Source organism: Semicossyphus pulcher, unplaced genomic scaffold (genome assembly GCF_022749685.1).
Source record: "Semicossyphus pulcher isolate SPU_LCO1_2020_fin unplaced genomic scaffold, fSemPul1.0.p SCAF_15, whole genome shotgun sequence".
NCBI classification, from domain to species: Eukaryota; Metazoa; Chordata; class Actinopteri; order Labriformes; family Labridae; genus Semicossyphus; species Semicossyphus pulcher.
Genome location: NW_027211659.1, coordinates 13,203,121 through 13,219,081, shown reverse-complemented (window position 1 = coordinate 13,219,081; position 15,961 = coordinate 13,203,121). Strand labels below are relative to the sequence as shown.

The 15,961-nt window shown below is 41.4% G+C and overlaps 1 protein-coding gene across 1 annotated transcript in view; it reads left to right on the top strand.

Annotated features, from left to right (window-relative positions):
• myo3b (myosin IIIB) overlaps nt 1-15,961 on the top strand; it is a 66,796-nt gene that overhangs the window by 21,788 nt on the left and 29,047 nt on the right. Inside the window, exons 11-25 of the mRNA XM_069663164.1 lie at nt 249-333; nt 412-528; nt 1,209-1,313; nt 1,574-1,657; nt 1,762-1,964; nt 2,039-2,137; nt 2,225-2,339; nt 2,440-2,566; nt 3,083-3,293; nt 4,081-4,228; nt 6,564-6,717; nt 6,901-6,989; nt 8,221-8,350; nt 14,096-14,175; nt 15,906-15,926. Coding sequence (XP_069519265.1) covers nt 249-333; nt 412-528; nt 1,209-1,313; nt 1,574-1,657; nt 1,762-1,964; nt 2,039-2,137; nt 2,225-2,339; nt 2,440-2,566; nt 3,083-3,293; nt 4,081-4,228; nt 6,564-6,717; nt 6,901-6,989; nt 8,221-8,350; nt 14,096-14,175; nt 15,906-15,926 — 1,768 coding nt within the window. The remainder of the gene's footprint in view (nt 1-248; nt 334-411; nt 529-1,208; nt 1,314-1,573; nt 1,658-1,761; nt 1,965-2,038; nt 2,138-2,224; nt 2,340-2,439; nt 2,567-3,082; nt 3,294-4,080; nt 4,229-6,563; nt 6,718-6,900; nt 6,990-8,220; nt 8,351-14,095; nt 14,176-15,905; nt 15,927-15,961) is intronic.

Here is a 15,961-nt window from a genome sequence, read left to right as displayed (position 1 = left end):
AGAGCCAGCTGGCTCAGTGTTGACCTCTGCCCGCTGGGGCTCATTGTAGAGTGATAGGTCAAAACACAGATGAAGTGCAATCCCGGCCTGTGATAATGGGAGATGTGTCCCCTGGGAGAGCTTTAAGGGCTTCACACAAACCTTGGAAGTGACTGGGTCTTACATCCACACAGTCAAACCACTGTTTCTCATTCGGTGGTCGCTTTACAGCTTTCTGAGGCATTATCATGTCCTTGGCTTTTATACAGGCACGACCGGATCAATACTCGTAAAACCCTCATAATAGAGAGCTGTCCCGATGATGATCTGGTAAACCTGGAGTTCTTAGATGAGGTAAGATTTAATGTGTTTATCTCATCGTGCATTGATCGGTGCAAGGTACAATGTTCTTGACGTTTTTTTTCTTCACAGGAGAAAATAATCAGCCATCTCCAGAAGAGGTATGATGAGCTGCAGGTGTACACGTATGTTGGTGACATCCTCATCGCCCTCAATCCTTTCCAGAATCTCAGCATCTACTCTCCCCAGGTTGGTCACGGACCAGTCACAAGCATGCCGCTGGCCCTAGCTTAGCTCAACTGTATGTATAAGGCTTGTTATTTAGCAGCAAAAATCTACCTTAAAATCAGACTTTAAAATACTCTCTCACACACTTAAGTTTAATCATTTGTTTAGCAATGCTAGCACCGTGGCTCTAGGACCGATGACAGGCTGGTCAATTGGTCACCACCTTCACCTCGTCCAGGACAAAAAACCTCAAAACTATTAAATAAATCGTTATGAATTTTGTACAGATTTTAATATTCCCCAAAGTTTGAATTCTATATAGTTTGATCCCCTTTCTCACATCCCCTGTGAGGTTCTTTGTTTTGAGCAAAATATCACAATAAATTTATGTTTGATTTTGGTGAAATTGGGTAAAAATATTCATGATTCTTTCAAATATTACTGTAACTCATGATCCTAATCTAGTCCCATAATCAGGTCACATCAGGTGTCAGTTTGTTCCATACTTTTGTTTATGACCAAATACCTGCCAAACTATTCCCATCAGCCTAAATTGTGCTCTTTGTGTAGTGCTCATTAGCAATTGTTAGCATGCTAACATGCAAAATTAAATAGGTGAAAATGTGAATTTCAATGATATATGGATAGAAAAATGAATCCAGGTTGATTTTATTGGTAAAACTGTTTTTGCCTTCTTGTAGTTCTCTAAGCTGTACCACGGTGTGAAGCGGGCTGACAACCCTCCTCACATCTTTGCTACTGCAGATGCAGCCTACCAATGCATGGTGACTTTCTGCAAAGACCAGGTATTCTACACCTACGTCATTTAATGAGTGGAAACATTTAAATTTGACTTTGAAATTGACAACATTTATGTTTTATGAAAATGGGATGGGATGTTCTCTTTAGATTTTATCTTGCTCTTCCTGTTCCTTTTCCTGTTCTGACTTGAATATATGATTTATATGACCTGTACCTAGTTTTGTGAGGGAAGAAAGTGTGTAATATAATGTAAATATTCCTTGCTTGATGTGTTATTCAGTTGATTTGTTTCCCTTTGTTTCAGTGTATCATAATCAGCGGGGAGAGCGGTGCGGGGAAAACAGAGAGCGCTCATTTGATTGTTCAACATCTAACCTTCTTGGGAAAGGTATAGCAGCAGTGTCTTTATTCTCCCTCCCTCATTAAATCTACGAGTGCTGAATACTGCATGAACTCTAAGCTATTTCTAAAGAAACATATCGATGCTCTTAGGCAAACAATCGGACGCTGCGTGAGAAGATCTTGCAGGTGAACCCCCTCGTAGAGGCCTTTGGAAACGCTTGTACGGCCATCAATGACAACTCCAGCCGCTTCGGGAAATACCTGGAGATGAAGTTCACTCCCACTGGAGCGGTCATCGGGGCCAAGATATCCGAGTACCTGCTGGAGAAGTCGAGGGTCATCAAGCAGGCTACGTATGTGCTCCTCAGACTCGGTGTGACTTGGCTTCCCTTTGATGTTATTCTTAATAATGTTTGTTTTCTTTCAGGGGGGAGAAAAACTTCCACATATTTTATTACATGTACGCTGGTCTTTACCACCAAGACAAGCTGAAGACGTACAGGCTGCCAGACAAGACTCCTCCCAGGTTAGCATAGCAGCTAATATTGACATATTTGTAGTACTCCTTCCCATCCTGGAAATAAACACCCATTGTCAAAATGTGCATCTGCAGGTATATTGACAGTCAGCACCGCAAAGTGGTGCAAGACATCATCTCCAGCAAACTGTACACGGAGCACTTTGACGCGATTCAGGAGTGTTTCCGAAACATCGGCTTTACGGAAGAGGTACTTGAAAACTATTTCAAATATATGAAATAACCGTATATAAATACGTATGTGGTTGTGGATCATTTAACATATTTGATATCTGTATTTTTTTTTTTAGGAGGTCAACTCTGTTTACAGAATTCTCTCAGCCATTTTGAACACCGGCAACATTGAATTTGCTTCCATCACATCCCAACACCAGACTGATAAGAGCGAAGTGCCTAACGCAGAGGCCTTAGAGAACGGTGAGATCTATTTGGGCAGTGTGTGCTGTAATACTTAGCAACACTCTCCTTTAAGCCAGAGAAACAGGTAGCTTTAATGGTCTCCCTGGAGATTATTTGTGGTTTAGATGAGATTTTTTTTTAAAAAGGAGGCTATTTTATGTTTTATTCCCTCTATGTGTGATGATTTAAGGAGTGCACCTTTGAGTGAAATCACCTTCTTCTCTGCAGGGGGAAGATTTCTGGATGAAAGCTTTAAGAGAAATGTGTTCACAGGGCCCTGTTTTTTGTTTTTTATGTTTATGTTTATATAACTTATAAAGGCAACAGCATATCAGCTGTCATATAGGCCTAAAATATACAATGAATCAGCCATAACAGAATTCCTGTGTGCATGAAAGCATAATATATACAAGCACAGTACCCCTTCCTATTTACATAACAAATGTAAAGACACCCAGAGTAAAATTATGCTAATCCTAAAGGCAGATGAGCTCTTGATTATCAGACTGATTAACTTTCTCGTCTTCCTCTCAGCTGCGTCTCTCCTCAGCATCGGCCCGGAGGAGCTGCAGGAGGCGCTGACCTCCCAGTGCGTGGTCACCAGAGGCGAGACCATCATCCGCACGAACACGGTGGACAAAGCCACCGACGTCCGAGACGCCATGTCCAAGGCCTTGTACGGCCGCCTCTTCAGCTGGATAGTCAACCGCATCAACTCCTTGCTGCAGCCTGACATGAATATATGGTGAGTGTTCGCTGGTGATGGACATCTGCGCGGACGTTCGATGTTACCCTCTCCTCTTTGATTATCTCGAGTGATCAGGCAGAGTCTCTGCCAAGCTCTGATGACCTTTGTGGAAGTCTGTAGAGGTAGATGCAAACATGCAGAGGAGAATATCAATGGGCAAGCACAAGACAAGTAAAAGGAGAGCGAATAAAAAAACACTTTTAATAAATTTTTGATACAGAGTTGCGTGCAGAGAAAATAATATTCAGATGATTAAAAAGACTTCAGAGAGACTGCAAAGAGGCTGTTCATTGATCCACAAGAATTCCTTCATAAATATGAGCGTCGACTGTCAAGGAGTTGTCTCTCAGAGATGTACAAAAGCCAGAGTTCCTGTCTACATTCCAGTCATCTTTGCTGTTTCCTTATTGCCATTAATAACCGCGTAGCACAGACTAAAGGTGACCTCTACATACAGTGGGTTATGACTGATGATGAGAAGTAGCAGCTCCAAGCACTGAATATAAAATGCAGGGTCTTCACGCTGTGTTGTAGAAATGAGAATTGTTTGTGCAGATATTGAAAATGACTGGAGGTTAAATCAATAGAGGCTGAAATAAAACCATTTAAGCAGCTCCGACTTTTTGAAAACTGATGTTTTTGTGGCAGTCCGGACCAGATTCTGTATTTGGGTTGAACTGGGATTATCATTAAAGTTTTATCAATTAATATGACTGCTGGGGATTTGCTCATTGCTCGTTGCATAGAAGAATAAGTTTGTTTGTCCCCTTTTCCTCCTTTGAAGTGCCGCAGAGAGCGGCATGAATGTGGGAATCCTGGACATCTTTGGATTTGAAAACTTCACAAAGAATTCATTTGAGCAACTGTGCATCAACATCGCAAACGAGCAGATCCAGTTTTACTTCAACCAGCACATATTTGCCCTTGAACAGGTAAGTTAAAAACACAGAGATACTGAAGTTTTCACTGTTACATGCTTTGTATAAATGCATTTATAAATTGACGCTGAAAAACAAATTCCCTGTAAAACAAGGGTACATAAATGAGTCATGTTAATATTATTTGTGTTATCACATCCATTAGGAAAGAAATGCTTTTAGCCAGGCTGTGTAAAGGTTTGTTTATACTGTTGTGGAACACTAAATGATTCTCTTAATTGATTTAATGGAGTTGTTTACCCTGAAGTACAAAACAGTTTATTATTATCCTTGATGGAAGTTGATAGACATTAATCAAGAAGCATTTTGTTGCTTCAACGTGGCCACCATCCTTCTAAAAGAAACAACCTGCTTTACATTTAAATGCATACATGAACAGAAGAATACACTGAATAACATACAAACAAGATAATTCTAACAGGCAGGATGTCAAACATAAGGGATAATGTATAGTGAGCAGGTTGTGGTCTTGTCTCACCCTGAAGGGGTTCCTCCGCGATAACAACCTGCTCACTACATATCATCCTGCTTTTTACACAGCTATATCTATATGAAATCAGGAATTTACACAAATGTTTGATTTGGAAATGATTTTATTAATTTAAATATGAAATTATGTCTGTTTTCCATTTAAAAATAGTCTGTTAAACTCACATTTAGAGCTGAGTCCATAGCAACGGTTAACCCTAGCCTTCTTAAAATGAGCTAACCTAGCTAATATTAGTCACATTAAAATGAGCTAAGCTAGCTGTTTTACTCACATTTAAATGAGCTAAGCTAGCTGTTTTAATCACATTAAAGTGAGCTAAGCTAGCTGTTTTACTCACATTAAAATGAGCTAACCTAGCTGTTTTACTCACATTAATATGAGCTAAGCTAGCTGTTTTAATCACATTAAAGTGAGCTAAGCTAGCTGTTTTACTCACATTAAAATGAGCTAACCTAGCTGTTTTACTCACATTAATATGAGCTAAGCTAGCTGTTTTAATCACATTAAAGTGAGCTAAGCTAGCTGTTTTACTCGCATTAATATGAGCTAAGCTAGCTGTTTTAATCACATTAAAATGAGCTAAGCTAGCTGTTTTACTCGCATTAATATGAACTAAACTAGCTGTTTTACTCACATTAATATGAGCTAAGCTAGCTGTTTTACTCACATTAAAATGAGCTAAGCTAGCTGTTTTTACTCACATTAAATGGAAACATTTTCACTGCTAGTGAAGTCAGACACAATTAACGGGACCACAGGAGTCAGCACAGCACTTGATTGGTTTTCTCTCTTGTCACTGTCAGAGTCTGTTGACATTTTCTTTTCCATTCTTTAAACACCATCGTATCCCACACTGTGTTTTGTTTAATGTTTACTTCATGTCCTGTCTTCAGTGTTGTAGATCTCTCTGTCGTAGCCTACAGTTTTTGCATCTTTTAGCCTATAAAGCTTTCTCTCCGCTGTTTTTGTCTCTTTTCTTTTTTCCCTGTGTTAACAGACCAACATCAAATTTACCGGACTTCTTTCAGCGGATTGATATGATTACAGTTAGCCCTCCAGATTGTGTGATTAGAGCCGCATCCCTAGCAACGGTCTGTTCTTCATAGCAACGGTCTGTTGTCGGGAAATAACAGACTTCAGAATGCTGTGATTAACCAATCAGAATCAAGTGTTAACACAGCCGTGTAATAAAATCTGATAATACTCCCTGCTTATTAATTTACATTTTCCTTCACTCTCCAGGAACAGAACTGTAATTCAAAGCTACATTTACCCCTCATACTTTAATTACAGCAGTGATCATTGAAATACGGCCTGTTGAAAAGTTTCTCTTCCACAAACCAGAGCGAGCTGCCCCCGATGAAGGGCTGCAGCTCTGTGGAAAGGGATTTTTATGTGGTGTAGATGTCTTCAGTCCCGCTGCACAAAGAAACTGATTATTCTGAGTTAATGACTTAAACATGAGGACGGTTTAGATCCATTGGTTCCACTTTATTAGTAAAATATATATTTAAAACAACTTTTTGATCTGAAATTTAATAGATGCAATAATATGATTTGACTCTGGGTTATTTGCAAAGTGAAATAAATTATGAATAAGTAAGTGGCTCTATTTGTTAGTTCAGAGCTGCTCTGTTTTATGCATTCAGTAAAAGACTCTATTATGCTGTAAACTTCAGTCAGAGACACTCTCAGCCGGCTGCAGCTGTTTGGTTTTGTTGATTAGAAACTGTTTTTCCCCCACACACATACACAAATCATATTTAGCCAAGATTTTTTAATTGGGTCATTTAGAGAAATCATTAACTAGATTATGCGACATTCACTGCTTTTAATTAGATGGAATACCAGAGCGAGGGGGTGGATGCCAGCCTGGTGGAGTACGAGGACAACAGGCCCATCCTGGACATGTTCCTGCAGAAGCCCATGGGTCTGCTGTCGCTGCTGGACGAGGAGAGCCGCTTCCCTCAGGCCACTGACCAGACCTTAGTGGGTAAGACCGGAGCTGCTCATGCAACATGCTCGGACACCAAACAAACTAAAACTATGAAAGAATGAAGGTCAAGGGTCACTGCTTTTTGGAATGCAACTGCAGCTCTTGCCACGAGGTTGAAACAATGTCAAACTTTCCTAACTGTTCTATTTAATGCTTTTTTTGTACCTTTCTTGCTTACAGACAAGTTTGAAGACAATCTGCGCTGCAAGTACTTCTGGATACCAAAACGCATGGAGCTTTGTTTTGGGATTCAGCATTATGCAGGAAATGTAAGAAATTAGTCTTTGATCTGAACAACAATAACTTCCTGCCTTGTTCGTTGGTGTCATAAGAGTGGTGATTTAGCTGAATGTTCACAAAAAAGTTAAATTCTACTTACTTTATGTATTTCTATAAAGTAATATGCTTTGCACAATGATTATATAGCTGGCAGAACATGAGATTTTTTAAAAATCCACAATTTTCAGAACAATTTGTAGGTAAATCAGCTGCGAGAGAATTCAAATACTGTTTAAATTTGAATTACTGGGTTATGATTAATTAGTTAGTGATAAACTCAAAGATCTCAGTTTCATTCTATTTGGCGACACATAATGGTGATAAAAGGCAGTTGCAGGCGCATACATCCGAGATAACCAGACTTCCACGGTTGGTTGGCTCCCTTTGTTACGGTTGTAACTCTTGATTTTCCTCGCTGACGGTCGTTTTCCTTCATCTGAGCGTCGAATTTGTCTGTTTTTCTTTGGATTTTCACTTATTTTTGGAGTTGTATCTGTAGTCACCGATCTTTTCTTTGTTTGTTCAGCCATTGTAGATTACTGTTTACTCGCAACACTTGCAGAGATCGGAAAAGCAGCCGCTTAGCTCCGCCTACCCTCTCTGGCAGACCAACCACTGCTGCGTGATGGAGAACGCGTCACTAACTGGGCGCCGCTTGTGATTTTTTCTGCGAATGTTGCCACAGACACCCTGTCTGTAATAATACTATATACTGCAAATGCAAAGGCTTTCATCAGTGGGCCATAGGCTCAATCACCATTGTGTTACCTCATTCAGCGATAGATAGTGACTTAACAGACATTTATTGACATGAAAATCTTCGAGGTTATATCTTTAAAGCTCCTGTGAGGAACTTTTGGTTTGTGTGTATTTTGGCGCCCCCTGTGGACAAAGCCACATCTCTCATCTTTTTGCTGATTTTGTCCTATACATGCATAAGTGGTTGTTTAAAAAAATATATACTTTCTTTAACGGTCATATGTATCACTCACTTAAAATTTTTTGCCCCTGAAAATGTAAACAAAGGCAGCATGCAGTTTATCGCTTCGTCTGACACCTCCCCCCCAGCAGCATTTTCAGGTTTCAAAATAACTATATAGAAATAATCAGTCTTGTCGCTGATGGTCTGGTTTGCTTTGACAGACAGACCAGACTGCCTGACTAAAATGTGAATAATATTTAAATTGTTTTTGTGTGTATGTCTTATGTCCTACTGAACAGGTAATGTACAACGTGCATGGATTTTTGGAGAAGAACAGAGACACTCTCCCTGCGGACATCGTCGTGGTCCTGCGAACATCAGAGAACAAACTTCTGCAGCAGCTGTTTTCCAGCCCTTTAACTAAAACAGGTATGCCATCATATAGGCCTCAATATGTAGAAAATCTCCCCCACTAACAGGCAGATTATTCACCAGCTAGCCACAATGGAAATGGAGATGGAAACTTTTCTTTTAGACTAACTATTGTTAACAATGCCGGGTCCTCGCTGTATTACTCTGTGAATTGTGCTGGTGTCTTCTGCTTCCATAAATGTTCAGGTAAGTGGGTTTCTTAAAGACGCGGCTCGCAGGCATCTCCTGGTCCCCCTTCGTTTCAAGCCTCTGTGTGCGGTGCTCGGATAAATCTGCAGCCTCCATTATCTCTTGAGAGGCTCAGCTCTCTGCACGGCGCTCTGTTTTTATTTTCACTAAGCTGTCCCTCTTGGTTTCCCACTGCTGAATGCTATCTACAGATTGTGGGTGCAGTGGGATATTTTTATGATAAGGTTCCTAAATACCCGGGGGATGAAGAAACAGTATTTAGAGAACACAAAAGCAACTCTTCCCACCTCTTTTCTGTTGGTTAAATGAAGGTAGAGTAATGTGCTCGTCATTAGCCGTGGCTGAGGCCTCCTGGTCACTTGACTTAGCTGAAATGCTAATAGATGTGTTAAATTATCAGATTCCCACTTCCTTCTTTATTTCTGCTAAGCCACATTATGTGATTCACTTCCTTTTTAGGGACCTGTAAATGCCTGCTTTCAGTCCCAGTGGCATTAAGAGAAGCTTCTACTCACAAAAGGCACCTTAGCTGAGACTCTCTGTGAGATGTGTCTGTAAACTGCAACTGCAGGTTGTGCACGAGGGAGCTTTCAGACACTTCCCCTCTGCAATTAACAGCTTCAGAGGAGTACTCTATAACAACAAATTCAGTGCACACTTTATTTCAGTGCCCTGAATTGATACTTAGATGTGCTGTAATGTTTACTGCCAATGACATATTGTCAATTAGGTCTAAAAGCTTCCTTATTTCCTGTTTTCCTCTGCACTTTTGTCTGTCCTGCCACTCAGACTGCTGGAAGAGACCAATGGGATCATTTTTCTGGACTTTTTCTCTTTAAAAGCGCCACCAAAGCTCACAGGAAGTGTACAGATTCTTTTGCTTTCTTATTGTTCATTTAAAAGCAGTTTAACTGCAAAAATGCTCGCAGTATTTATTTAATTTTTGGGAGTTGGAGGTCCTATTTTCTTATTGCAGTTTGTGAAAGCACAGATCATCTAGTTAGATAAAAGCTATGAAACACTCGGCTCCGGCTTATCATTCTGGAAAAGATGGAGCTCCGTTTAAAGTGAGATACAGTATAGCATAAGAAAATTATAAATCTACTCTTCAGGGTAAAATTGGTGGGGGGATTTAATTTGCATTTTACTTCACATTATAGATTCACTGTTATCTGTGAAATTACCTTTATCTGGGGGGATCTGATGGAACTGATCTGTTTTACACCGGGGTGGTTTCACACTCTGGGTCGTCTCGTCGCAGTGTCACCACTAGGGGACACCCTCGTAGACCTGCAGACTGACACAGTTCCAGAGATAAAACACTGGATGTAGGATGTCACACTACACACATACTTGCAGGGAATGTTAGTGTTTCTGTGCACATATGAGACGACACTGGAACAGGAATATTCCAGCCAAACATTAGAATTTTACTCTTTTATATCTTGTTTAAAGTTTCAAACACACACACTGTCCTAATTTATGAAATATTTCTCCAGACACCTTCATCCCACGTGCCAGATTGAAAATGTGATGCTTTCTCAGATGCAGTTCATGTCTGAAGAACAGTAGGAAACAGAGCGCCCCCGGAAAGTGAAAAAAAAGCTCCCAGGCGGTGAACAGCAAGGCCACTTGAGCCCTGCAGAATGCGGCTCCTTGAGGCTCGGACATGTGGTGGTGTTTTGTCAGAGGAAATGGGATGTATTTGCATGGACAAATTCATCAGAGCTGGGGCCTTTTCCCAGATCATGGGGATCACCGTGTTTGAATTGGCTGGGCTCGGTGCGGCCTGCCAGGGCCTGGGCAGCCTGCGGTCACAGTATATGGGTCTCTGTGGGAGTGTGTGTGTGTGTGGCTGCAGGGCTGTCTGGCCTAGCAGCTTGTAGAACAGCACATCTGCACACACAGCATCTCCAGACTGCCAGTCCTTTGTTAGAGTGCGATGAAAAGGGAGGACGTGCAGAGTGATGTGTGCCCAATGAAATGAGACTTAATGTATGTTTCCTCGATATTGATGTCCCCATTTATGTTTTTTCTTTAACACTTTAAAATAAGATATGTGGGGAAAACAATGTTTATTCAAAACAGGGTTAATTTTACCGTAATACATCTAATAATGCAACCCATAAATTAAGCCCACTCTATCTCAGGTGTTACATTTCTTGTGAGTGACGACATTCCTTGAGTTTCTCTCTTTAGGGAACTGTTTATACCTCTAAATCTGTTTGGTTAATAAAAGAGACAACATCCTCCAGGGATATTAGAGGTCAAAAGGTCAAGTCCACCTTGTATGTCGAGCAATTTACATTCTTTTTCCATCTTCATGTGAAGCCACAGTTGCAGCCCTCAGCGTCTCCCTTCATGTTAGGAGATCCCCCTCTCCTGAAATGACGGGCTTCTCCCTGCGATATGACACATTTGCCTCTTTGTTCTCTCCCAGCAGAAGCCTTTTTCATCCCAGTGGGCAAACGCCACAGTCTTCCCGCTCCGCTTCCACTCGCTCCCTCTCACCAAGTAATACTTTTGTTCAATTTCTCCCTAAATCGCAGTATCGGAGAATGTTTTGAGTCAGCAGTGGGATTTTTGACGGCTTCGCACATCAATAGCAGGGAGCCAGCTCTCCTAAGTCACATGGTACAACATCCTTTGATAAATGCAACACTGTGTTGTGTCACTAAAAGCCAATTACACCATGCTTTTTATGATTGATCTGCTCTGACAGTAGTGGATGGCATTTAAATCAACAGCCCCCGGAGCCATCTCTAGGCATAAACGGTGGTGGTTATGGAGGGTGCGGTGGGTGGCGGGGGGTTATGGGTGCTTTAATCTCATTTGCTTGGGTGCTGAGTTGAGTTTCTAGATCACATGTTTTCAAAAAGAGAGCGGGAGAGCGGCGGAGATATCCAGCGAGCGTCTGCTCACTCAGCTCGGGAAGGCTGCTCTCTCTTACAACTTTGATTGTCCCCCGTGTCGACAGCTCGATCCACAGCTTCTGAAGTACAAGGCGCACACTGGCACTCATAAAAGCATGTAGGGAGGTGTCATATTGAACGCAGGATTGCTTTTTAATCCCAAGCACATTGACTATTCTTGTCAATAGAACCCCAATACAACTGCCAGCTTGAGCTTTTTTTTTCCTACAGGATTCTTGCTGGGCTTAATTTTCAAAGTGAATGCACAGATGCCAAGGAAGGCTTTTTCTCTCTTCTGCCCCCCCTCCACTTCCCTTCCCCACACACTGCACTGCCGCGCTCTGTGTTTGTCCTGGAAGTCCATGCCAAGAGCAACATGCGTGAAGCAGAGACGATCAGTGGGACGCTCCTCCGCCGCCTGTTTCTCGAGACGTTATGACCTGATGGGAAATATTCCCCTCACCTGCTCTCCTCTCTTAATAAACAATCTTTGTATCTTATTTTATTTCCATCAAAAGTCTGTTTCTGAAAGTAAAAATGGCCTCCAGCTGTAACTAATAACACATGGCCTTTTTTCTTTAACTGAATCCTCTGTCAAAGAACAAATCTTCCTTCTTCTTGCCCGTCTCTGTGGTTTGAATAATTATCCACCACATCATTAGACAAGTTCCCCACTGTATCTAAATTAGAAGGTCTTCTTTCAGGCCGGACATCACAGGTGTTCCCTTGGTTTCATGTCTCAAGAGGCAGGAATCTTTGAGGATACTGACTATTAACCCGTGCTCTAATCATGTAGTCAGGAGGGGATATGAAACCCGCCAGAAGAATGAATTAATACGACCCGCCAAGGAATACACGAAGAAAGCAAGCGAGTGTCCATTTGCGAGGCTTAGGTACAACTGTCATAGTTTCTCTCATCGCGGCGCAGCCCCTTCATCTCCCCTTGATGGTGTCATGGAAGTGAGAGGCGTGAAAGCACAGTGACACTCCACGAGCCCGTTCCACTCGCAGCCGCTAATTCATCATGACAAATGTGCTCAGATGATCTGGCCCAGCAGCACTAATGGGGAGAGGAGAGAGCGCACTTCATTTGCACAAGACCCACTCCAATTAATCCATCCAGCTTTACTCTGGGCTAATTGGAGCGGGGCCCTCCCTGCCTGTGTGCTGCTAATATACCCGACACAGTTTAACAGCTCCTGTTCTCAGAGATCATACTTTTTTGTGTGTGTGCGTGGTGTTTTTTTTTGTGTTAAGATTGCGCCAAAGGGGCGTTGGAGGTTGTAAAATCTGTCCCCCTTGAAACTAAACACAAGGCCCGCTCACAAACATGTGTTTATAATAAGCAATTTGCTGCTCATATTTCCATGTTATCATATTTTACACGTTCCTTTCTTCTAATTTTAGGCTCTGATTCTGAACATGTGGATGCTCATCCAAGCACATTTTAAAAGTGCATATTTTAGTGTGACAAAATATCTGGATTTGAGTGTATTTACAAAATGTATAAATGAGTAGATAAATAAATAAAAGTTAGCAGATAACTGTCAAACGCAGAAAGCAGCATCATCGCTAGCTTAAAAGACCGTTTGAGTCCTTTGAAGTGCTCCCACATCATATGTTTTGGCTTGTTTTGACTACAGCATGTGTGTGTCCGTTTCTGTGTGTGTGTGTTTGCCCATGAGACGCCACATTTCTCCGCCTCACTTTAAAACCTTTGGCACGCGCGAGGCATTCTTTGTCTAAAGTTAGAAGAGGTCTGGCTCCTAATTAATCCATCATAAATTGATTTTGATCTCTCCCAGTGTTTGATTGATGCTTCTAATACACTCTTAATGTTGCCGAGTCCTCCGTCGCTGATCCGGTGTTTAAGTTTTCTGGCTCCTTGTCAGACTATGTCCCGAACGACTGACGTGAGTTTTGAAATTTTACAGCAGAAGCCGACTTCACATTTGCATTTTCGAAGTTCGCCTGCACGCGGCATAAAATCTAGAACAATTGTTGCCCTGTCACTTCAGCTTTATCTTAAAAACTTACAAAGGTTTTCCTCCTTGCCACACACGGCTGCTTGGGTAACGCTGCCTCCTGTGTCTGCAGACGTATTTTTCTAAAGGTGTGTGTGGCACATCTGTGCAGCTATTGTTTATTCATGGAGTAAACCCTTTGAAATGTGTTAAGATACTTCCCACTCATTATAAAAATCCTGCCACCCATGGATTAGGACTTTGATGTCACCAATCCTGCTTCAAAGGCTTCTTTCACTGCTATTAATCACAGTTTAGCCTCTGAAGATATAGCCAGAGAAAACATTTGGACATCTTGTGCAGAAACTTTGAAATGTTCAGACTGTCTTGCATATGCTATGTTCATATCCTTTCCGCTGTGTGTGGGGCTGTTGGACTGCTGTGCACGCAGCTGTACTCCTGAGTCCAAGGGATTCGTCTCACATTGAGCCTCCTGCACTCTTTAACACTGTGTTGCAGTATAAAGACTATTCTTAATGTTATACAGCAGATTGTCTCTTCTTTTACTTGTATTTTCTACTTATAAAAATAAGAGGAAATGTGTTAACTGTGTCTCCATGTTAATTTCCTACAACTGTTCAAACGTATGACTATTTTTATGGCTTGGTTTCTTACAGGGAATCTGGCGACGTCCAGAGCTCGGGTCACCGCCGCCTCCCGCTCTCTGCCGCCTCAGCTCAGCTCAGGACGCACCAAGGTGAGGCTCGCGCTCCTGTTGCACAAACCACCTGAGAACAAACATAATGTGTTTTTATGAGTCGCTCACAGGCATCGCACCATAAGAAACCCAGTAAAAACATGTGCTGTGGAGCATAGCCACATTAATTGACTACCCCTGTTATGTTTGCCGTGTTGCTTGTGGTGATGCAGCATCGCCATCTGGCATTTGGTGTCTACGGCATGAAAGAGTTTTTTTTAGAGTTACTAACTATTGTTGTTGGGTTGTTAATGAGTATTATAGTGTTGTGAAACTGTTTGTAGGTCGTCACAGAAGACAATGGCATCAATATACTTTAATAAGAGGCTGTGATAGTTTCATGAGTGCGATAATTCCTCATGTAGCAACACTTAAAAGTCATTTCTAGGCAGCATGCTGAAAGTGTTTACTCCCAGTGTTAATCATAATCACACTGAGGTCCTTAATAAGTGTATTTCAGCACCTTTTCATGGTGTCACACAGACTTCAGTGTGTTTAAAGTTATAATCTATAATAATGAAAAAGATTTTCATTTAAATAAATGTCTGTTAAAGTTGTAATCTCGAAGATTTCAGTTTCGTTCTCTTTAGCGGCACCTAATGGTGATAAACTGTAATTACGGGAGTACACTTCCCAGATAACCAGACGTCCACAGTTGGCTCCGGTTGTAACTCTTGATTTTCCTCGCTGACGGTCGCTTTCCTCTTTAGACTGTTTGCCTTCATCTGAGCGTCAAATTTGTTTCTTTTTCTTTGGATTTTCACTTATTTTTGAAGTTGTATCTGTAGCCATCCATCTTTTCTTTGTTTGTTCAGCCATAGTAGATTATTGTTTACTCGCAACACTTGCAGAGACCGGAAAAGCAGCCGCTTAGCTCCGCCTACCCTCTCTGGCAGACCAACCACTGCTGGATGATGGAAAATGCATCACTAACTGGGCACCGCTTGGAATTTTTTCCGCAAATGTCGCCACAGACACCCAGTCTGTAATAATACTATATACTGCAAATGCAAAGGCTTTCATCAGTGGGCCATAGGCTCAATCACCATTGTGTTACCTCATTCGGCGATAGATAGCGACTAACAGATATAATCTAGAAGATTTTCATTTCAATAAATGTCTGTCAAGTCACTATCTATCGCTGAATGACGTAAAACAATGATTGAGCCTAGGGCCCACTAAAGTGGAACTGGAAGTGTGCTCCCGCAATTACCATGTATCGCCATAGGTGCCGCTAAAGAGAACGAAACTGAGATCTTCTAGATCATAACTTTATTAAGAGGCCACGATGGCTTCATGACTGCAATAATCCTTAATGTATCAACACTCCAAGTCATTTCTAGGAAGCACACTGAAAGTGTTGACTGCCAATATAAGTCATATTCACACTGAGGTTCTTCATGTATTTTCATGGTGTCACAGATTATAGTGTGTTAGCGATAGCAGGTGCTTTCTTATTTCATCACCTATGAATTCACACTCCAGCTGTTTCCTTTCATTGTGTCTGTTTTACTTTATTTAAGGGGAAACATTTGGTCAAATCATAATGTCTGTAAGATATGAAACTGAAAATATCTTCACCCATTTCAACAGTTTCTTTGATTGTTAAAGCGATCAAAGAAATCACATTATGATTTACGGTGGAAACCCCCCTTAAAGGTCACTCTCTTGTCTATCCACTTCTCTCTTCTTTTATGTCCATGTCACTCACCGACATATGCCGTACTCAGTCACCCAAATACCTCTTGAAGGTAAGAAAATAGTGTCTGAATGTATTTCTAAATCA